Source organism: Eublepharis macularius, chromosome 11 (genome assembly GCF_028583425.1).
Source record: "Eublepharis macularius isolate TG4126 chromosome 11, MPM_Emac_v1.0, whole genome shotgun sequence".
Classification (NCBI taxonomy): Eukaryota; Metazoa; Chordata; class Lepidosauria; order Squamata; family Eublepharidae; genus Eublepharis; species Eublepharis macularius.
The window spans coordinates 86480206-86502600 of NC_072800.1; the positions used below are offsets into that span (position 1 = coordinate 86480206).

General features: G+C 42.8%; 1 protein-coding gene across 1 annotated transcript in view; it reads left to right on the top strand.

Annotated features, from left to right (window-relative positions):
- The first annotated feature begins 7082 nt into the window (after positions 1 to 7082).
- Positions 7083 to 22395, top strand: part of WDR48 (WD repeat domain 48) — a 48310-nt gene continuing 32997 nt past the window's right edge. The window contains exons 1-5 of the mRNA XM_054991523.1: positions 7083 to 7170; positions 17865 to 18005; positions 18471 to 18549; positions 21371 to 21453; positions 21594 to 21723. Coding sequence (XP_054847498.1) covers positions 7123 to 7170; positions 17865 to 18005; positions 18471 to 18549; positions 21371 to 21453; positions 21594 to 21723 — 481 coding nt within the window. The 5' untranslated portion in view covers positions 7083 to 7122. The remainder of the gene's footprint in view (positions 7171 to 17864; positions 18006 to 18470; positions 18550 to 21370; positions 21454 to 21593; positions 21724 to 22395) is intronic.

Sequence of the window (22395 nt, forward strand, 5' to 3'; positions counted from 1 at the left end):
GAAATGAACCCACTCTTGCCACACTGTTCCATATAGTTTTCCCACACTTCCCCCATAGTTTCCTGCCACCTTGGACAAACTTACATTTTTCTCAAGGAAAGCCTCCAGGTTCACATCACCTCAGCAGAATGCAGGGGATTATTATCCTAGTTGATCTTTTCCAACAGAGCAATAAGAAATCATCTTGTTTCATCAAAATTCCGCATTTTCTTAATATCTTCCTCACCACCTCCTGCTGTAGAAAATGTAACGGTATGGGGTGTGGAGAAGAGGGAGGAGGAGCACGTTTCTAGCTTTAAAGCAATCATGGAGATTCCAGGAGGTATTACAGGAAACAAAACAATGTGAGTAATGGAGATGGTGATAATTCTACATTATCAACTTTTAAATAGGGGTGAATTAGTTCATCACTGTAAAACACTGTGAAGCTAATAACACAAAAAGGTTTTGCTCATCAGAAACAAGGACAATTAGGCAATATTCTGCCTCGCAGACTTTTAAATGTGCACTCTGAGAGTCACCATTATTATATAGTACTTATTTTCCATGCCAATACAATGAATTTCATATGAATTGAATATTCATTTGCTTCCTCCCTTTTCAGCACCTCTTTAGCATATACAAGATTTTGAAAATTGCTCTAAAATAATGTAATATAGTTTTAAAATATGGACAGGATCCATCCTCTCTCTGGAGTGCCATGCTGTGTAAATGTCAGGAGATCCCCACAGGAGTCTATAGAGCTCTTCTCTTCACCATGGGGTGGATGCAGTACACTCAGCCATTACAACAAGAAGTCTTTCCACACCCCACATAGAAGTAAGTATCCAGCAACCATTCTTTGGGGGCCACAGTATGCAATGCACTGCACATAAATATTAGCCTTTTCTCTCAACTGAAAGGCTTAAAATCTTATATTATCCCTAACTGAAAGTTGAGATTGATGCAGACGCCTTGAGCAATGACACTTGACAAAGAGAATTTTCCCTACACTGAGAACCATGCTTAAATGGTAAGAGCAGCAGGTAATATTTAACATGTACAATGAAAAATAACATAAATAACAAGAGATTAGTTAGTTCAATAAATGCATTATTCGTTCATTTATAGATATCAAATCATCCTTACCGTTATCGGATAGTCCGTTATCTTAACAAAAACAATAATGCAATATTGTTCCTATTTTGTGAAGTATTTCCATTGATTACTTTATGTAACTGGTTACCCTGATTCAAACAACTCATGTTACTGCACAGAGCAATTGCTTCCCTTTAGCAGCCTTTTCTGCTTGACAAAAGCAAGGTTATGTGGCATTTTCTGTCTGTCTACTTTGTGAGAATTACATTGTTCTGCCAAGCTTAGGCAAAAATAGGAGAGGGAAAACACAGCAGCAAACATCAAACCAATGTAATAGAAGTCAAGTCCCCCCGTCTTAATAGCATTAAGCCTTTTAATAGCTCCAAGCGAACAAGTAGCACATTTTTAAAAAACACGTCACTATATTCTATATGCCTTTAAAAAACAGACATTGTAACAGAAAGCAAGATTTTATCTGCACCTGAAAAACTATCTTCTCTTTGTTAAAGTATTTTCTTTTACAGAACGTTGAGAATTTGTTCTTTTTTGCACAAGAGGGAAATTACAGCTACACTGGTTGTTCTGATTGTTTTCCTTTAGCCTATCAGTTGATGGAGAAGAGAGAGAAGTGTCGCATTTGACAATGATGGTAAGTTTTCAAATTTTTGGTACTGCATATTATTTTTTCAGGAAATTGTCATATTTGTTTGTTCCATTCATGATTTTGAAATGAGTTTCAGTTTCTGCCTTAGACACAGAGGAAATTATTTGGCATCCATACACTGAGAGGAAGAGTTAATCTTGAAACACATCTGGAATAAAGGATGCTTCTTGTCCTGTGGTGGTGATTTTCTTGAACAGTTTCTTTGCTGTAAAGTTGAGACTGAGAGAGAGAGTAAATAAAGATTTCTTATATACGCTGGTTTGAACTACACTTTTAGTTGGGAATAATTATTCTACCTTTCAAAATAAAAAGTAGTTTCCTGTTTCGTTCCATTATATCATAGAATGACATTGAAGCTGTTGTTTAAAATCTTTTGAACGGCTTTTAAAAGCAGAACACATTAAAGCCATTGTTGCCCATAGCACTCTTTGTTCTTCTGTTTTATTCATTTAGATTCTGCCTTTCTGTTCAAAAGAACGCCCAGTCTTGTGTACTCTAGAAGTAAATCCTGCTGAACTCAACTGATCTCACTTCCAAGTAAACATAAAACTATTGGGTTCTCAAAGGTTGCCTAACATAGATGTTCACTCATTTATTTATTTAAGACATTTTACCAGCTGCCTTTCTACCTTGCAGGAACTCAAGGCAGTTTACAATATAAAAATAAGTCATAAAAATAATAAAACAAAGTTCAAAAACACAGTCATAAAATGAATAAAACAATGTTTAAAAAACTGTTGATAAACATAAAAGCAAAGTTAATTTAAAAGCAGTCCTAAATAAAACCATCTTCAGCTGCCTCCAGAAGATCAGCAGAGAGGGAGCCATGATGAGCGCTTCCCCAGGCATGCTGTTCCATTGTCATGGGACTGTCACCAAAAAGGTCTTTTCTTGTGTTCCCACCAGGTAAGGTTTTTTTTAGCTGATGGGACTGTTGAGAGGGCTTCTCCCTATGATCTTAATTCCTGGGCAAAAACATATGGGAGAAGATGGTCCTTCAGATATGCTATTTCCAAACCATGTAGTGCTTTATAGGCCAAAACCAACACCTTGAGCTGTGCTTGGGAATGGATTGGTGGCCAATGTATTTGCTGTTATATTCCTGATAGCTGGCCCCAACCAGCAGTCTAACCACAGCCTTATGCACTATCTGCAGCTTGCAAATGCTCTTCAACAGTGGCCCCAAGTAAAGCACATTGCAATAGTCTAGATGTAAACTAAGGCATGGATCACTGACACTAGATCTAACAGAGCCAGGAGCTGCCATGACCTCCTCTGGCCCACTCACTTCACCATCAGCCCCAAGATAGTCACCAGGCTGCTGCTATGCAGGACTTGAACCTGTAGTCCTCCAGGGCCCTCTCCCAGTCTGCAAGAATGCTGGCAGCAGAAAGCCTGGGCACAGAGGAGATGAAGTACCAGACTGTCTACATGCAACCCCATAGCAAAGCTAGATTAATACTCTGAGGGTGGTTCCTTGCAGGATTCTGGCCAGTGCACAGAGCGGCCTCAGGAACTCCAGCACCTGCTAGCAGTGCAGATGGGGTCAAGTACTTTCTAGCCTACTTAAATCAAGAATTAGAAAGATAGCCATGCTGGATGAACCCATTTACAGGGCCCCAGACCATGCCTGCTCATGCGCCCCAAATCCTGCTCAAGGGACATCTGCAGAATAAGTCTTGGCTCACAAGGAGACCTACAGATCCAGAAGCCAGAACAGAAACAGGTGTAGCTGGTGTACCAATTGAAGCTGGGCAAAAACACTCCAAACCACCACAGCCACCTGGTTTTCTAAGGTGACTGCTGTTTCAAGCAGCACCAAGCTCCAAACCTGGCGGCTTTTCAAGAGAAGTATAATCCTGTCCAAGATAGGAGAGAGCTCAGGTTCCTGGTCTGCCTTTCTTCTAACCCAGACAAACTCTGTCATGTCAGGATTCAGTTTCAGCTTGTTCTCCTTCATCCAGCCCATTACTGACTCCAAGCACCAGTTCAGAAAGTCAACAACATCCTTGGAATTATGCAGAAAAGCCAAGTAGAACTGGATATCATTTGCATATTGTTGGCATTGCAACCAAAACCTACTGATGGCTGCTACCAGGGGCTTCATATTAAATAGCATAGAGGATAAAATTGAACCTTATGGAACCCTACAAGCCAATGGCCAGGAGGTATAGCAGGAATCCCTTCCCACCCACCCACCCACACCTTCTGAGACTGAACTCTTAGACTGGATTCGAACCACCACGATGCAGTGCCCCTTAGTCCCAGCGCTGAGAGGTGAATCAGCAGGATACTATGGTCAATAGTACTAAATGTTGCAGAGAAATTCAGCAGAAGTAGTGGGGATTACATGCCCTCTATATAGTTGTCAGTAAAAGTCATCAGCCAAGGCAACCAATGAAGCCTCTGTTCCAAACTCTGGCTGGAAACCAGATTGAAATGAGATCAGAAAAAGAACCTCCAGAGTGGGGAGGCAACCACCTGCTGTAGCACCATGCTCAAGAATGGAAGATTGGAGACTGGCCAGAGGGTCTCCAGAATAGTGGGGCTTGGGGTGGCTTTTTCAAAACAGGTCTAATCACTGCCTCCTTGAGGACAGACAGCACAACTCCCGCTCTCAAGGAAGCACTCCCCTTACTCTCTCGGCCGGTCCCCCTCTGGCAGCTTTTATCAGTCCAAAAAGGCAAGAGTCAAAGCCCAGGTGGCAGGTGTCGTCTCTCCAAGGATCTTGTCCATATCCTCAGGCTCCGTAAGCTGAAAGGTCACTTTCAGACAAGCAGATGCTAAAGGTACATCATCTGAACATGCATCCATGCAAGTTACAACTTGTATCTGTTTGTTAAAAACGTTCAGTAGAATGTACGTGAAAAAAATGCATCCAAGCCAGCATCTAACAGAGCAAGGTTTGGGTCCTGTAGCATTTTAAAGACCAACTAGGTTTCCAGGGTATGCACTTTTGAGAGTCAAAATTCCCTTTGCCATACTCTGGCAATCTAGTTAACCTACTGGACCCAAATCTTGCTCTTCTACTACAGACTAACATGGCTACCCACCTGAAACTAGCATCTAACAGAACTGATCTGGATAATTTTGTCTGCAAAGTAGCAAATTGATCACAGCAGGCTGTGAGATAAAAGTCCAGTTTCTTGGGGCTATGATGTAAAAGCCCCCACACCACACGGAACACCTCAGCTAGACTATCACATGTTGACGCAATGGTGGCAGAGAAACACGGTCTTTTCACCACCATCACTGCCACAGAATAGGCTCTAACATGGGCTCTGTGCAGTGTTCAATCAGCCTCACTTAAAGCCTTGTTCTGAGAGCCAAACTACAAGTGACGTCTTACACAGGTTGGACACTAGTCGGCTTCCCTCAAGTTTTGATGGGAAATGTAGGCATCCTGTCTTGCAGCTGTAATGGAGAGCCAAGCTGTAAAACCAGGGTGCCTACATTTCCCATCAAAACTTGAGGGAAGCTGACAAGTGTCCAACCTGTGTAAGGCATCACTTGTAGTTTGGCTCTGAGTTTTCTGCCAGTGGCTGTCTAGCCATTGTTATGACTTCTAGCAACTTCTAGTTGCCAGTGCCACTTCTGGTTATGACTTTTAGCAGCTACTTAAGGGCAGAAGAATGGAAGCTTTCTTTAGCAATCTACCAAATGAAGACTGGTACTATTCTAGGAATTTGCTAAATTGGGGAAAGAGTGAATTAATTAGCAATGAATTTGGGTAGTCAACAGACAAGGGAATTAGGGTTTGGGTCTTGCGAAGGACGAGTGAAGTAGTATGTGAAATACAGTTGCCAACTCTGTGTTGGAAAATTCCTGGAGTTTTAGGGGTGGAGCCTGGGGAGGGGAGGGATCTTAGCAGGGTATAATGCTATAGAGTCCACCCTCCAAACTAGCTATTTTGTCCAAGGCAACTTATCTCTGCAGTCTGGAAATGAGTTGTAATTCTGGGAGATCTCCGGGCCCTACCTGAATGCTGGTAACCCTAGGAAGAGGATCACCTCATTACTTTAGGGAAGAGATGCTTAGTTCTAGTCTCCAAAAAAATTTGAGGTTTTGCTCACCTTTTCCATTGAGGTCCAAGGCAGATTACAGAGTGCAAGAGAAATGTTCTAGGTTCTCCTGCTAGGCTTTGATCAAAGGTAGGGCATAGCTTTTGTGCTGGGATTTTGGTTTGGACTCTCATCCACAACCTCTCGTCTCCGCTGTTACAGTCAGCTGGTTTCAGTCAGCAAACAGGATTACCATGTTATGTTATGATGGAGCAAAGTTTCTGGCTTTGTTTTTGCTTTTCATGCCCCACCCTCAGGACTGCAGGATTTGAGTGGTATGGTTTTTCAGGGTATGGTTTTTGAAAGTTAAACCTCCCTTCTTCTGCAATAGAAAAGCGCAAGAGTCCAGAATCACCTATAAGACTAAAACAAATTTGTGGTAGGGTATGACCTCAAGTGAACTGTGGTTGGGGAAAGCTTATACCCTACTACCAATTTTGTTAGTCTTATAGGTGCTACTGGACTCTTGCTCTTTTCTACTGCTACAGAGACTAACACAGCTACCCATCTTGATCTATCTTCCTTCTTCTGATATATCAAGATGGGTAGCTGCGTCCCCTTGTATTAGTAGAAAAGAGGAGTCCAGTAGAACCTTATATGACTAACAAAATTGGTGGTAAGGTATAAGCTTTGGTGAGTCACAGCTCACTTTTTCCAATACTGTCACTTCGGAGCTGTGACTTATGAAAGCTCCTACCCTACCACCAATTTTGTTAATCTTATAGATGCTACTGGACTCTTGCTCTTTTCTTATGATATAGGCACCCTCCGGATGTTGCACAGCTCCAGAACTACAAAAGCCTGCGGAGCCCTGTCCATTCTTTATAAAATAAATAAACACACAAAGTGGCCCCTCAAGAAATATAACGAGTTGGGAAAAGGCGGGAAAACACAGGGCCGCTTCTCAATATGGAAAACTACATTCAGGCCACAGCTGACAGCCTCTGAGGGAAGGCGTTAACAGCACCATATGCGCTTGCGCGACTCCTCCCGTTCGGAGAAGCAGCACGTCGCTTCCAACCGTCACAACGGTCACCCTCCAAGCTGTTCCCGCTCTTCCCGCGCGCGCAGTCTCGCGAGATAACGGCGCCCGCGAAACCATCAACGCCTCTCTCGGGAGCGCCGCCCCGCGCCATAGCCGGCGCCATAGCAACCACGCAAGCCACACCTCCGCCTGCTACCTTCCCTGCCCTCTTTGCTACCCGCCGCCTGAAGGACTAGCGCGTTTTGAAAAGGGGCGGGAGGCGGGGCTTGAGGCGGAACTTCCGGGCCGGTGGAAGCCGTTTCCTCGGACATGACGACAGAGTGTCAACATGCAAGATGGCGGCGCATCACCGACAGAACACGGCGGGGCGGCGGAAAGTGCAGGTGAGAGGAGCGTGAGGGGGCCGGCGGGCGCGGCCGGAGGAGAGGGGAGCCGCGGGAGGCCGGGCGGCCGCGGGAGGGAAAACGAGGCCGAGGCAGGGGAAGAGAAGCGGGAGAAGGGAAGGGAGGCGAGGGCGCCGTGGGAAGGAGGCGGGCTGGAGAGCGGGGGGCGCAGGGCGGGGTGGCGGCCTCGTCGGAAGGTTTCCAGGCAACAGGAAAATTATCCGCGAGGAGGCTGCTTTAAGAATAACCTGCCCCCGAAGGGACTCTTCCGAGAGCCCCGAGCTCAATTGTAAGGGAAGAGCGTTAGAACTGCCGGGCTTGTTCCGACCAGCAGTCCGTCCAGTCCAGTCTCCTGTTTCGCACCATGGCCAAGTCAGCGGCCTTAGGCAAGCACGCCCCCCTGGTTGTGAAAGGGAGAGGAGGCGGTGGCTGTGGCTCGAAGGGAAGATCTTTTGTGACGCCCTGATGCCTGTGGTGGTCTTTGCTCTGTGCGCGATGAAGGTGGTCTTGGTCACGTTCTGGACTGGGGGGTTGGGGTCCAGGGGCACCTTAATAGTGTGGTGGTGGAGAGTGCCCTCAAGTCGTGGCTGACCTATGGGACCCGCTGGGGTTTTCTTGGCAAGATACTAACAGGGGTGGTTTGCCATTGCCTCGCTCTGCAGCCCTAGTCTTCGCAGGAGGTCTCCCATCCAATTACAAATCAAGGCCGACTCTGCTTAACTTCTGAGGTCTGACGAGATCAGGCTCACCTGGGCTGTCCTTAATAGTTACTGCCCTTCTAGACAGATTAGTTCCCTCCTCAGAGGGGATCTCTTTCCCCTTCCAAGCACTACTCTCTAGGATTCAGCCCTTTATGCCTCTTCATTTTGTGTAAGGAATTCATAGGCTTCAAGCACCTGAATATGTTTTACATTTGCCATGTGTGCCTGTAGGTTCCTCCACCAACAGAAAGCTCTTAAGAGGATAGAAATCTCACACAACAATGAAAGAGGCTCCATTGGCTGCTTTTCTCTGTGTGTTTTCTCTTCGCTCTCTTCTAAGTTTCTACAACTAGGCAAAACCTGCTATTAAATATAGAAATAAAGTGCAAAACAGATCAGCCTTGTTCTATTCATTTAGCTCACCTATCAGAGAGATGAGATAGATTGAAAACTTTGCTTGGTTTTGATCAGGAACGTAAAGGAGCAACCAGTGTTTTAAGTTTTTTAAAGCTATTTTATCATGCTGAGTAACTAAGGGTGCTTTCATGGTTTAGTGGAAAAAATTTGTGTGTGGGGGTCAGTAACTCCTTCCTTGTCAGTCACTTGGGTGCATGTCTATCATGTTTTGGCAAGAACAAGGGAGTAGCTACTACTGCTGTTTTCTGTGATTAAAAGAAGAGAAGTTGCACAATAATGGCAAAGGTACACATAACATATTGTTCTGTCATAACTGATCATTTATTTTCAGACATATTCATACCATGCAAGTTTAAATTAATCATGAATACAGTGCTGTGAGTTGCAGAGGAAATTAGAATGGAACACAAGTAGAACCTCTTGATTAATTATTGTGGATGTTTCAAGGTTGTCAGTCACACAACATCATGAAGTATTTATCAGTAGCAAAATATTTTCATCTAGAGCAGTACTTGTCTTTGAAGACTTTCAGAGGCTTTTTGTACCTGCTGTCATCCAATCTTTTTCATGGAAGAGGGGCTGTGGCTCAGTGGTAGAAAATTGGCTTGGCATGCAGAAGGTACCAGGTTCAATCCCTGACATCTCCAGTTAAAAGGATCAGGTAGTAGGTGATATGAAAGACTTCTGCCTGAGACCCTGGAGAGCTGCTGCTAGTCTCAGTTTTGTGTGTTCATATCTGGCTTCCAGAGATGCAATCCCACTTCCACCCAATCCATAGTCCTGTGTTGGAAGCGAACATACAAGCAATCTCTTGCCAGGGTATCCATATTACATAATCCTGTCCTGTACCACTTACTTAATTTGATACTGTCTTTACTTTTTTAAAGCATTCAAGTATGCACGGTCACTCTGTGCTGTACCTCTATAGTTAACACAGAACATTTGCTGATGTTTTTATATTTATTTTTATTTTTATATTTATTTAATCACATTTCTATCTGTAACAAAGTATAAGGCAGTTAGAGAATGGTTTGGTGTTGAGTTCAAATCCAAGTATTTGTTGCATTTTTTTATGTTGGTTATTTAATAGTAGAAAAAAGACTAGTAGAAAAAAGACTGGTGATCAATTTGTGCATGAGAAGCATTTTCTTGAACAGAAAACTTAACTGGCTCTAATCAATGGCCATGATCCAGAGAGGCCATATGAGCAATGGATTTTGTGCATTCCTGGGGAGTGGGTGATCCCCACCCCATATTTCTTGGAATGTTGCTGGAAAATTGAAAGAAAGCATCTGTGCCAGTGCTCAAGATAACAAACAATAGGTGTTCTCTCGAAAGTGTAAAGCAGTCCCTTATTTGCTGGGTGACCATTGATTTTGAAGAGTATCAAAACCTGTTGGGCATAAAATAATATGGAGTGCCTGTTCTTCCACAAATATATTTTGAGATTTGCCACTTCGGGAGCTGAATAGCTAATATGTTTCTGTGGATGTTGTAGATCAGCATGCATAGTGCTTAGGGTACTAGCCAAAGATAGAAAAGCATTGCTTTTTACAAGGATGTTGAACATGTTTGAAGTGTAGCTATCAGCGGTACCTTCCTTCTTTTTCCATGACCCAGACAATGGAAACTATTCTTGCCCTTTACTTCTGTTTGTACCTATGAAGCATCAAGAAGGGTGGGTGGAGCAGGGCAGTGCATAGCTTATTAAGAGTTCAGCATTACTTGTAAATTAGAGTGGTAAAAGTTGACAGCTTTGCTGTATCCTAGATAAATGGTTTCTGAAGAATCTTTACATCAGTTATCTCTATTCTTTTCAAACTCAGAACTCTTCTTTTGCCCATCATCCAATAAAAGGCACTACCATGTACATTTTTAAATTTCTTATTCTACCCCATTAACTTCTTGCATGTTTCTACTCTTTCTTCTACATAAATAAAAATCATGGTATTGGCCACTGGACCCCACCTGAGCCAACAATTAAAGCTCAGTGGTTTAGTTTAGAGCTCAGCAACTGGAGATCCCTGCAGCAGGCCTCCTTTTGTGTAAGGCCCAGCTCCATATTACTAATCTAGATGCAAAAGAAGAGAATGGTTGCTACCGCAAGGGAACAGTTGCAGGCCAACTCCATTCCGAAATCAGTCCTTTCTAGTTGCTAACTAGTACTTACAGCTGATTCAGGAAAATATTTCAGACATTCTGCATGCTTTGAGCTTTATGCATGTTATCTTGTAATCCTTACCTACAGGCCAATATAATTATCTTAGTAATGCTGGTGGTAAACTGAGGCTGAGAGAGAGACTTGCCTAAGGCTTACCTAGTGGGGTTTTTGTGTAGCAAAGGGGAGATTTGAACCAGGGACCTTCAGAAACATAGCTCATAGCTCATTCTGTTAGCCTGTATGCCATACCCACTATACTAATCATCCTTAAATGAGCATGTGACCTGAGGTCTCTTGAGTTTTTTCAGTAATAGCAAAATTGCAAATTGTGGTCATTAGCAGGCAATTTATTGCAATTCTCAGACATTTATGGTGGAGTAAATGGGGCTAATGGCCTCTCTTCATATTATGCAATGCACTATTGCACTTGGAATTTTAGCTGTATAGTGAAATGACCAAACCCATCAGCAGATTTTACAGAATTTGGGAAATTATGTGAAACTTCATTATCTGCACCAGCACTCTCCAGTCTGGTGCCTATGGGTGCTCTGGCATCTGGCAGTATATTTCCTGGTGCCTGATAGCTGCTCTCCTTCTGGACTCCTTTCTTATCTGGTCTTCTTTATCTTCATTTTCTGCTGTTTCCTTTATCACTTTCCACACGCCTTTCTGGAATTTCTTTGTTTTTTAACCCTTAGCTAGCATGATGTAGCATAATGGGTGACCTTGGGGCAGTCCCACACTCTTAGCATAAACTACCCCACAGGGTTGTGAGGATGAAATGGATAAGGGGAAAATGTAAGCAAGAAAAGGAGTATAAATTAAGTAAACTTATAACAGCAAAAGGATCTGCATGTCTGTCCATCTGTCCATTTGTGGCACACATAACTCATCAGCAAATAAATGTAGGAATCACGTAGTCGGCTACCAGCTTCTGGATGACAAAGAGAATCAAGGGAATTGCAGTGCCAAACATGAAGAGAATCAGATTTCCAGAAACCCTTTCTGTTCTATTTTTAATGAAGCTAATTTTTTTTGTCTGTGACAGGCATAACTGATTGGAAAAGAAGGCTAGACATTTATTTACAAAACTCATATCCTACCTTTTTGCTCTTGTCAGGGCCATCAAGGTAGTTAACAAATTAAAAACATAGGACATGCCTCAGACCATTACAAACAGACAAAAACGTGTCATTAAAACAATTAAAACCTAGCTAAAATACACATACAAAAACATCGCAAATGCAGTGCAAGCTGTGGGATTGATGAGCAGAGCAGTCCTTTAGTAAATATCTCCTGTCTGATTCAAGGTATGCTAAAGGTGAGGGGAGAATGGAAAGCTTACTGTGGCTGAGATGGAATTGGTGCTGGCAGAGGTGTGGGGAGGAGATCCAGTCACCTCCAGTTCTTTCTGGACAGTAGCTGCAACTTAAATAGGGACAGATTTGCTTGAAGCTTTGTCTCAACAATAGCTTCACTATGGGGTGGGTGAGGGTTGAAGATGAGAGGAAAAAATAAAAATATGAAAAGAACTGGAAGAAACAAGGGCAGGAAGTATTATGCTCTGAGTCTCATTCAGAAAAAACTACCCTGCCTTCTTAGCACCTGTCACATCCAGAATGGATCCCACTCGTATAATCCATTGTACAGAGGTTTTTGGTCTCCACAGTATTGTCTTCAGCTGGGTTCCTCTATCAAAGTTCCTCCATCAAATCCACAATGATGCACAAATGATAGCTAAGGTCACCCACTAGAACTGACATCAGTTAGATAAATATTAGTAAGCAGGAGCAATTACCCTTTTAACAAAAAAACCTATTCTAATTCTCTTTAAAAGAATTTTTATATTTCCCCTTTCCTGGTTATTTAAAGGTATGTAGGAGGGAAGAGACGGGAAAATTCAACATCTACCCTTTCCCAAATCTAAGATAAAATGTTCTCAAATAGTAGATCCTCCCACACCCAAGAAATGAAAATACTGATGTGCCCCTTGTGGCAGCCTTTTTGTGGTGTTGTCCAGTACCCTTTCTTAAAATTCCAGAAATGGCTGCAAGGTTGGGATTCCTTACCTGGCCCATCTTGTGCTGCCTTTCGTAAAACAAACATTGGTGGTGAGCTGGTGCATATTTTCTAAGTATACAGATCAGATGGGTATATATCTTTATTAAGGGCTTAATTGTTTGTAGTCCATATTAGCACAGATTCTGTATTTTTCAGACTGCTGTTCTTCGGCTTTTGGTTGTTTGCATTTCTGTCCCCCAACCCCTAATTTCTGTGCTTTAGATTAGCAAAGTACTCTCTGCAGGAACGAGCGAGGAGCTTTGTGTATTTCTAATGGTAACAGTTTCAGTATATTGAATGCAGAGTGTGTGGATCAGGATTCATGTTCTTTTGCCGTCTAGTGTGGTGTAGTGGTTAGTGCGTCGTAGCAAGGGTTGGATCCACTCAGTTTTTTTCACTCAAGCTTTTCAAAATCCGCTCCCTAGTACAACTCCTGCCCCACATGGTTTTTGAACATGGAATTTCATGACCCTCTGCATAGCCATTTGGGATTGTCAAAGAGGACTCCTCCTCCAGAAAACCGGGTTGGATCAAACACTATAGCTAGCTGGGACACGGTTAAAATCTCCATTCTGCCATGAAACCCAGTGCGCGATCCCGGGCTGGTTGCTGTCTCCAGCCTAACCAACCTCACAAGGTTTTTTTGTGTGTGGATAAAATAGAGGAGGGAGAGTTGTGCCCCAAGTTACATGGAGGAAGGGCAGATTAAAAATATAATAGGTATTAATATACTGTTACAGCATAATTGAAATGGCCACCAGTTAGCAGTTTAGTAGAATTAGTTTAGTTTATTTGATTTTTAGCCCACCCTCCCCACAAGCGGGCTCAAGGCAGGTTCCAGCGGTGATACAAATACACAGAAAAAGTAGTAAGACAATACATCTCGAGAGTATAACATTCAGAGTTAAAATCCAAATGAATTTCAGCGTTTGAGGAAGGGGCCCCTTCAAACCTCCCTGTCCAATTGGCTGTTAAACGAGTCTGTTTTCAGAGAGAAAACTTTTCAGTTAATGGTGTACTATCACAGTCATGCAGAGTTCAGGGAGGAGCTGCGGCTCACTGGAAGAGGCCCTGGTTCAGTCCCCAGCATCTCCAACTAAAAGGACCGGGCAGTAGATGATATGAGTCTGAGTAGATGGACCAGTGGTCTGATTGAGTACATGTGTGTTCAGCTAATGAGGCACGGCAAGTTGTGTAAAATGGGTCAGTGGTCTTGTAATGATTCCAAGTAAATGTGTACATGTGTCTTTAAATGCTTGGTTTGCGCTAGGTGAAGAGTGGGGGGTGAGAGAGGGATGAGTGAGTGATATGATTGGTTGATAACTGAGAGTGTGGGCGGAGTGAATGCAGTTTGAGACTGACCGTGCAGAGAGAAAAGTAGGAATCAGAAGAGAGCAGGCTATCTGTGTGCTGCCTGAGTATGGTAAAGTGTTTATGAGAAATATAACCTGTGTGGAACCTGAACTGAGCATGTTTGTGAAAGGACACTCAGTCAGGGAAAGAGAGGCCAGCTGGGTGCTGCCTGAGCAGGTTTAATATTTCTGTGAATGAGAGTCAGGGAAAGAGAGGCCGGCTGTGTGCTGCCTGAGCAGGTTTAATATTTCTGTGAATAGGAGTCTAGAGAAAGCAGGCAAGCTGTGTGTGAAGCCTTGGAAGAGATCTGTGTGAATGAGAGTAAATGAAGTAACTTTAAGAACTGAGAACCACTTTTATGAAACCGATACGCTTCTTGACTAAATAAAAGTTTATTTTGTTTTGTTATATCCCAGTGTAGCTGTCATTGCTATATTCCATTCCTATCCTGAGGGCCACATAGAACCACGAAGGAGCCTGACGCTTTGGGAACGTTACCAAAGGGAAAATTTAAATAAAATAGCTTGGAATAAAATATTCCTGGTGGCAGCAAACTACCCAGAGGGTGTTAAGGGATAGATTAAAAGAAAAATCTACCCTAAAGAAAGTAAAGGTCATAACAGGTCCCCTGTAACAACTAATATTCTCCTAGGAGCAGGTTTTTACCTCTCTAAAAAGTTACCCCAGAGTACTTGCTGATATGTGGGGCATAGAGCCAGGTTGTGATGTCAGCCTTGCAATAGCCCTCTTCTGGGATATAAATCATTGGACAGTTTTGAACAGAACTGTATATATCAATTCACTGAGCATACCACTTAATTTTTAAAATATTTATATCTTGTTTGTTGATATAAATATCCCAGGTTTCTGTTACTGACTTAAAAGCCAACATGCAAGTCCAGTCATAGTAGAATAAAAAGAACAAAAGCAGCTAACACAGCCATGGAAGCTGTTCTACAAATTTCTCTTGCAGCAGGCTAGAAACTGTCAAGGTATCCCTTCTAGTTTTCTACTAGAAAGCTATCCTTGCTTGACTCTTTAAAAAGAAGTGGGACTACCTTTACCTTTTTAAGGGCCCTGTGGTGAAGAGTGGTAAGCCACAGTACTGCAGCCCAAGCTCTGCTCATGACCTGAGTTCGATCCTGGCAGAAGCCGGGTTCAGGTAGCTGGCTCAAGCCTTCCATCCTTCCAAGGTCGGTAAAATGAGTACCTAGTTTCCTGGGGGTAAAGTGTAGATGACTGGGGAAGGCAATGGCAATCCACCCCGTAAAAAGTCTTCCAAGAAAACGTCATGATGTGACGTCTCCCCATGAGTCAGTAATGACTCAGTGCTTTACCTTTTTAAGGAAAGGGGCAGACCTCCCCAAAGAGGATGTTCCACAGTTTTGGTGTCACCACAAAGAATCTTAGCCTTCAAGGACGATCTTAATGTGCATTTGTATGTTTCCATAAAGATTTAACTCAGCCACAAATGTGTCGTCCTAGATTCTGACACACCAGTTCTGAAACTTGAAGAGGAAATTGAGCTTGACAATCTAGGGGAGTCCCTTTCAGGCTTTTGATACAAGTAGCTGATTTGCAAGCTATATGTATACTGTAGGTGACTGGAAGAACAGTAAATAATGCTTTCAGCTACAGCTTTTAGAGTTTTTAAAGGTGTGGAACACGCTGTAATGTTGTTGAATGATCCCTTATTTGGATGATGTGGACCATGTATATACAAAGAAATAGCAATGGGAGGAGGCCATGTCAGTTCTCCCAAATGTTTAAAGCTTATTATTCTTGTGGTAGTTTACAGCAGGGGAGGGCAGACTTTGTTTCTGGGAGCTACTTCGTTTTTTTCAGGACCTCTGGGAACTACCAGTTAGAAAAGGGTGGCTCAGTGGATAGAGCCAGTCACAGAATGGTGGCTTGTACAAAAACGACTGAGCTTCAGAGCAGATCTTCAGTGCTTGGGTGGGGAAGTCTTTCCTCCGCTGATTTTCCCAAAGTAAATCCGCCCCTCCAAATTTTGATTTGCCCTGCAGGGGGGAAATATATTGTAATTTGTTACCACTGTGTTTTCCCTAGGAGAGCCCAATAGCTGTGAAGTGGGAGGAAAGTCGGTAACGTTCTCCCATGCCTGTGTGCGTGCATATGGAGGAAGAGAGAGAGATGGGATGTTGTCTTGTATGAGTCTTCCTCTTCCTCTGCACAAATGATAGAAGGGAGAAGGTGCTGTATTTACCTTTAAAGAGAAGGATAAGAAATTGGTTATGGTGGCAATGAAAGAGGGGCAGAGAGCTTACATTTAATTGCTCGGAGAGTAGCTGGTCCCACCACCGGTTTAAAGCACCGTGGACCGGTTCATACCATCAGTAATCCCGAGAGACTTTATTGTCTTGCATCTGTTATTCAGGCCATCATCCATTTTATATCTGCTGTATGAAAATTAGAGGTATGCACTGCAACAAATGCAAGTAATTAGTTGATGACTTTATTAGAGTTTATACCCTGATGACTGAGTGCTTATTATTTGACCATGGGCACATATTCCACGAATCCAAAAATGGCACTGTGTAGGTGGTAGCTTTCCTTTTGAAATCTCGTAATGGTGTCATTTGTTAGTGAAAGCTGCCTGCCACTTTGCCCTGTGGCAGTTGAGTCAGTGTACCAAAGCAGCAATGTGGGTTTTCCGGGAAAATTTTCTGGTTAAAAATTTTGATGGCTGTATTATATCTAGTGTTCTGATAACATTAATTCTCCCGCAGGAGTAGGTTGAAGCCTGGGAAAGGTCTTGTATAGGATAATGATATCAGATCTAAGAGGGCAAAAGGGGAAAGGTGCAGAATAGGCTATGGAGTGAAAAAGAGACACATGAAAAAGGGAAGGAGCCATGGCTCAGTGGTAGAGCACCAGCTCGGTATGCAGAAGGTCCAAGGTTCAATCCCTCGCATCTTCATTTAAAAGGATCAGGTAGCAGGTGACATGAAAGAGCACCACCTGAGATCCTGGAGAGCCGCTACTAGTCTGTGTAGACAATCCTAACTTGGATGATCCTAACCTTGATGGGCCAATGATCTTCTGATTGTGTAAGGTAGTTTCCTATGTGTTCAAAAAAGGGTCATCGGACAGCACGGTAGAGCAGATAGGGAATGAATGCAAAGAGTCAGAAGTGACTCTTTAAAAAAACCTCAGATCTTAAGGAGCTGATGGGGGAGAGGAGTGTTGGGGAGGTGGGTCAAGAGGCAAGGTGGTTATCGTAAGTAGAATGTCATTGATAGTAGCCTGAAAAACAGGAGGCTTGACAGACAAAGGATAATGAAAAAATGGAGCTCAGAAGACAGGGAGAAAGTACTGCTGGGTCTGGGCTCTGTTGGCAGGAAGGAAATAGGCAGGCAAGGTGTGGCTGAAGGGCTGGGGCCTATGGGCCATTCTGCCAGAGGGCCCAGGACTGCTGAGACTGAACTCTTGCAAGGAGATTTCTCCAGTTGCAGAGTTGTCTTTCACCTAGCTGAGTGAACCATGCTGCTGAGTAAACCTTGCTCATTAAAACTAGCTTGCCAGTATTTTATCTGAAGCCTTCTAGTGGTATATTTTATGCATAGAAACATTTCTGCTACAATTTAGGTGAAGTTGGCTTGAGATTGGATTTTTTTTTGCCTTCTTAATGATTATTGAAAGAACAGAAGGTTAACTACCTACTTCTGAGGGTCAAGAGTACCAGCAGATCATGCTGATCTGCAACCGCCTATACAGGTGTACATATTGTATATATTACAGATTAAGGAAATGAGAGACTTTACCTCTTCTGCAGGAATCTGGGTGATTTGATACCACGGTTTTACTCTTATCTCAATTATTGTATTAATTGGATGTGATGCGTATGTTTTATAGGCATTCATGACTGTATTTTAGAAAAAAAATCACAGCGGCATTGTCGAAAACAGAGCAGCTAGAGTGAAATGCACTTATCTGTAGATTCTTAATGCTTTAACTGGAAATGTGTCAACACGTTTTAGGTCTCCTATGTAATTAGAGATGAAGTGGAGAAGTACAATCGAAATGGTGTAAATGCGCTGCAGTTGGACCCAGCATTAAACAGACTCTTCACAGCAGGCCGTGACTCCATCATCAGGATATGGAGCGTCAACCAGCACAAGGTAAGTCAAACGTACACATTAATGTTTTGTTTTTAAAAGATGTTTTTAAAAGATGTGCTTGGAAGTTGGCTACAGTCCAGCCAGCCAATGTAATTTCTGTAAGCTTTGAAGATCCTGTTTTTATCGCATTTGCAGCCACTGCAAAGGTTTCTGCCATATCTGGCTTAGTTTCAGCTTGGTCACTTCCAGGATATTTAAGTTGTAAGCTGATGGAAATGAATGGTAGGCTTAGAATAATAAGCATACTGTGATTTACATAACTCGGCATGAAGCTAAATGCAGCTTGTTCATATCGTTTTTTTAAGTAATTATAATAATTTGCTGAAAGCAATTAAGTGAAACATTTTGGCTGTTCAGTGTGTAGTTGTACTGAACCATAGCCAGGATTGTCAGAGGTCACAAATAACTGTAAGGGATTTCTCATGAACTATCTGCAAGTTCTCATAATAAAATTTTTAATTCCAGCAAGACCCTTATATAGCATCTATGGAACATCATACAGATTGGGTGAATGATATTGTACTCTGTTGCAATGGCAAGACTTGTAAGTAACTCTTTTCTTTGGGGAGTGGGGGGGCTGATATAAGACAGATTAGGGCTGTGTGTGTTGACAGTAATAAGCATGTAGTAATTCTCTTAAGTTTTTGAAGCACTTCACAGATCTTACAGTAATGCCATAAAGTAGGCCATCATCCCCCCCCCCCCCCCGAGACGTTTAGACAGATATTTCACATAAGTACTAAGCCTGATCCAGTAATTCCTTTTCTTAAAGACTTTCTCTCTCGGCGAGACTTTCTCCATTTAAGGAAGGCATGAGGAGATCCAGTTCTTTAAAAGCTCAGTGTAAAAGGACAAGCAATCGTCAGCTAGCACTATCAGAAACATTATAAATCAGGAATTAAAACTGCAAATGTTTTTACCCAGCATTGGAAAATATAAAACAGTGATCCCCTCCCAGAAAGGGGGATTCAAAGAGGAAGACGCCCATCTCCAAGCACTCCTGGATGTGTTTTCCCTTGAGCCAGTCTCAGCAAGGAATGGGGGTTTCTGTGGCACTCCTTAAACTGTAGAAGATTTATGGCTGTTTAGTGTATGTTGGAAATAATCAGAGCATTGAAATGAGCTGGGAAACAACTGATACAATATGCTATTACCCTTTGATGCACAACAGCATTCAACAGCTTCTGAACAGTTTTCAAGGAAAACACTTGGTGATGTTACTAAGCATACGTGGCATAGTCTTTGCCCTCTAAAAAAGGAGGGCAGCAGGCATTAATTTTGTTTATTTAAGAACACTTTATATGTCATCCTTCTGCCCCAAGAGGCTTCAAGGCAGCTTACAGAGTGTGAAAGCAAAATGGCATAAAGCCACATGAGTTATAAAATGACTGAATGGGATTCATTAAGAGGTATCACACTAACTCCCCTTCCCCTGGGCTTGAACAAACACTTGGGATGTCTCCCCGATTACCGGTGAACAGTCTTAAAATCTGGGACTCCTCACCCAATTGTAAGTGTTAACTAGCTTAGCGTAACTAGTTAAGATGATGAAAAGAGATGTGAATTGTATAACTGAGAACATACTGGTAAAATCAAAGTGCCTAATAGACATGGGCACGAAACGGAAAAAGCCCCAAATGAGAGTTTCGTGTTTCGTCGCAATCGACAAATTGCAAATCATAAAACGTCACAAAATTGACATGTTTGCTGAAACGATTCATTAGTTGCATGATTTGTTAGAATCCAGGGCCTTGAGGGGAGAGTCCCTAAACACTACAGAGACACCTGCCCAGGTGGGAGAGGTGCTCAAAATAAAAATGAGATGTGCACAGTGGGTGCACAGAAAAAAGAGTGAGCTGCACCAGAGTCGAGTGCACAACAAGAGAGAAAGGAAACAGAAGAGAGTGAGGCCCTCTAGAACCCACACAAAAGCGCAATACCAAATCCTTCCACACATTCTCCCACTCCAGTTCCAGCAACAGGTCATCTTCCCTCTCCCTTTGTCTACTGGGACCGAAACATGAGGCAGAGAGAGATGCCTTTTATAAAAAACTCTGACATAGAGCAGAACAGGAGGTCTGTTGTTGGCTGACAGACCTTCCTAACAGGGTTTGGAGGGGTGAGATTGGTGTGCCCATGGCTGCAGAGGGCTCACCTCCTTGCTTGCCTAGGGGATTGACCCCCCAGCTCCTGGCTGTATAGGGCAGAATGGAAGCTTTCCAGATGGGTAGGAGAGCTGCCAATCAAGGGTAAGTGGGCTATGATTGGGGTTTCCAATGGCAACAAAAGGTCTGGGCCCAATGTTGCCTAGGGAATTAATGGATCAACGCCAGCCTGTTTGCAATTATGAATCGTTCGCGAAGCTAACGAAACAGACCAAAAAGTCGTGAATTTCTTGATAATTTTGTGATAACTGCAGCCCCACAAAATGCTGTTTCGCGACACACGAAATGGCTCGTTTCGTGATGAAATTTGCTTTGTATTTTGATTAGTGCTCATGTCTAGTGCCTAATTTAAAAACTTGAAGACAAAAAAAGAAAGCTATTCACAAAGAATTCGGTAAATAGGAGAGATTGCGTCTGATTGCTTGAAAGCGTTACAAGGCAAAGATGCTTCCAAAGTAAACTCCTTAAGTGGGATACACCTATTGAAGAGTCTTGGTCTCCAGTATGCTCCTACCTACTTTCTAAAGGTTGAATCTCAGATGCATCTAATGACAACCTCAACTGGCTGGCAGATTTGGAAAGGAGAAAGCAGTCCCTCGATATCCTGGTCCCAGACTATTTAGATAGCACTCTTGCCATTCCTAGACTGAACCTTACCCTGCAAGGAGAATATGAGCAAGAAAAGATAACCAAACAGCATCCATCATCTACTTGCTTTACTGGAATTTAGTCTCTCTTAATGCCCATCCAATCCATAATACCTGCCAATGAGGTTTAGAGTGGCTAGACCCGAAGTGCTCATAGAACAGCTAAATTTAAAGTGAGTGTCTTCAGTCACATGCTGATAATCACATTTTCAACCATGTGCTAATCATCAGCTCAATAAGTCTGAATGTTTCTATTCACCAGGGTTTTGGCCTTCCCTCTTTGGCCTGGTTCGGGGACCAAAAGTTAAGAATATGGCTGGGTAAGGGAACAACAGGAGGAATAGACAGTGGTTGAGAAGCAAGTGGTTTAGGTGGATAGTAATCTCATGCCACTAGCTCTTGTATTTTTTTTATGCTTTCCAGAGTAATACTTTTCAGTAACAAATTATTTCACACTGAATAGAATGCATATAAGACTTCTAATTTTGAAAAGAAACAGTAACCTTCTCCCTTACTGTAGAGAAATAACCTATCACAACCTTTTTCCTTATAGTAATATCTGCTTCTTCTGATACTACTGTTAAAGTATGGAATGCACACAAGGGATTTTGCATGTCCACACTACGGACGCATAAGGTAATCACAAGAAGTATAAAAGTGCTATCATAAAGTAATACCTGCAGTTCTAAATGGGTAGTGCCGAATATCATAGAACGTTGTATGTATCGTACCTCTCCGTTTCGTGTTGTTACATTGGTTTGCGTGTTTTACTTTAGGATTATGTGAAAGCCTTGGCATATGCAAAAGACAAAGAATTGGTTGCGTCTGCTGGGCTGGACAGACAGATATTCCTCTGGGATGTAAATACACTAACAGCACTGACTGCCTCAAATAACACTGTCACAAGTGAGTATCTAAAGAAAGTAAAGCTTTCTTGATAATTCGTGCAGGCCTTTTTTTTTTTCCTCGTCTGACATGGAAAGGATCCGTTGCAATCTCTTATCAGTTTTCCCATCTCCCTTTTTGTCTGCTGGGTGGCATACCGAACTGCTGAGATAACATCACTGTAGTCCTTCACTTAGCAGTTGTAATTCTCTGATAAAACAAAATTTAAAAAATGACTAACGAGGCTTAAAAGAGAACACTAGGGCAGTTTTGAAACTGACAGCCCATGAGCTGAGCTATGATGCAGTCTTTTATGACCAGTAACATGCCCATTATAAAAGGGGTGCAGATGAGGGCAGGGTACGTGTATTCTAGTAAGTAGGTCAGAGATGGAATCTGAGTTTCTACATGTAAAGATGTTCTCATGGGGTTCAGTAAACTCTTAAGTCGTTGGGGGGGGCAGGTTTGCTCCTGCGGGTAAGGATCTGCCAGTTGAATCTCAATAACTTCACTGCAGGAGTCCAAGACTGCACGAGTTAAAGATTTGTTACAAGAATGTGAGCTAAGCAGGGGTTTTTTTCAGCTGGAATGTGGTGGAACGGAGTTCTGGCACCTCTTGAAAATGGTCACATGGCCGGTGGCCCTGCCCCCTGATCTCCAGACAGAGGGGAGTTTCGATTGCCCTCCGCACCG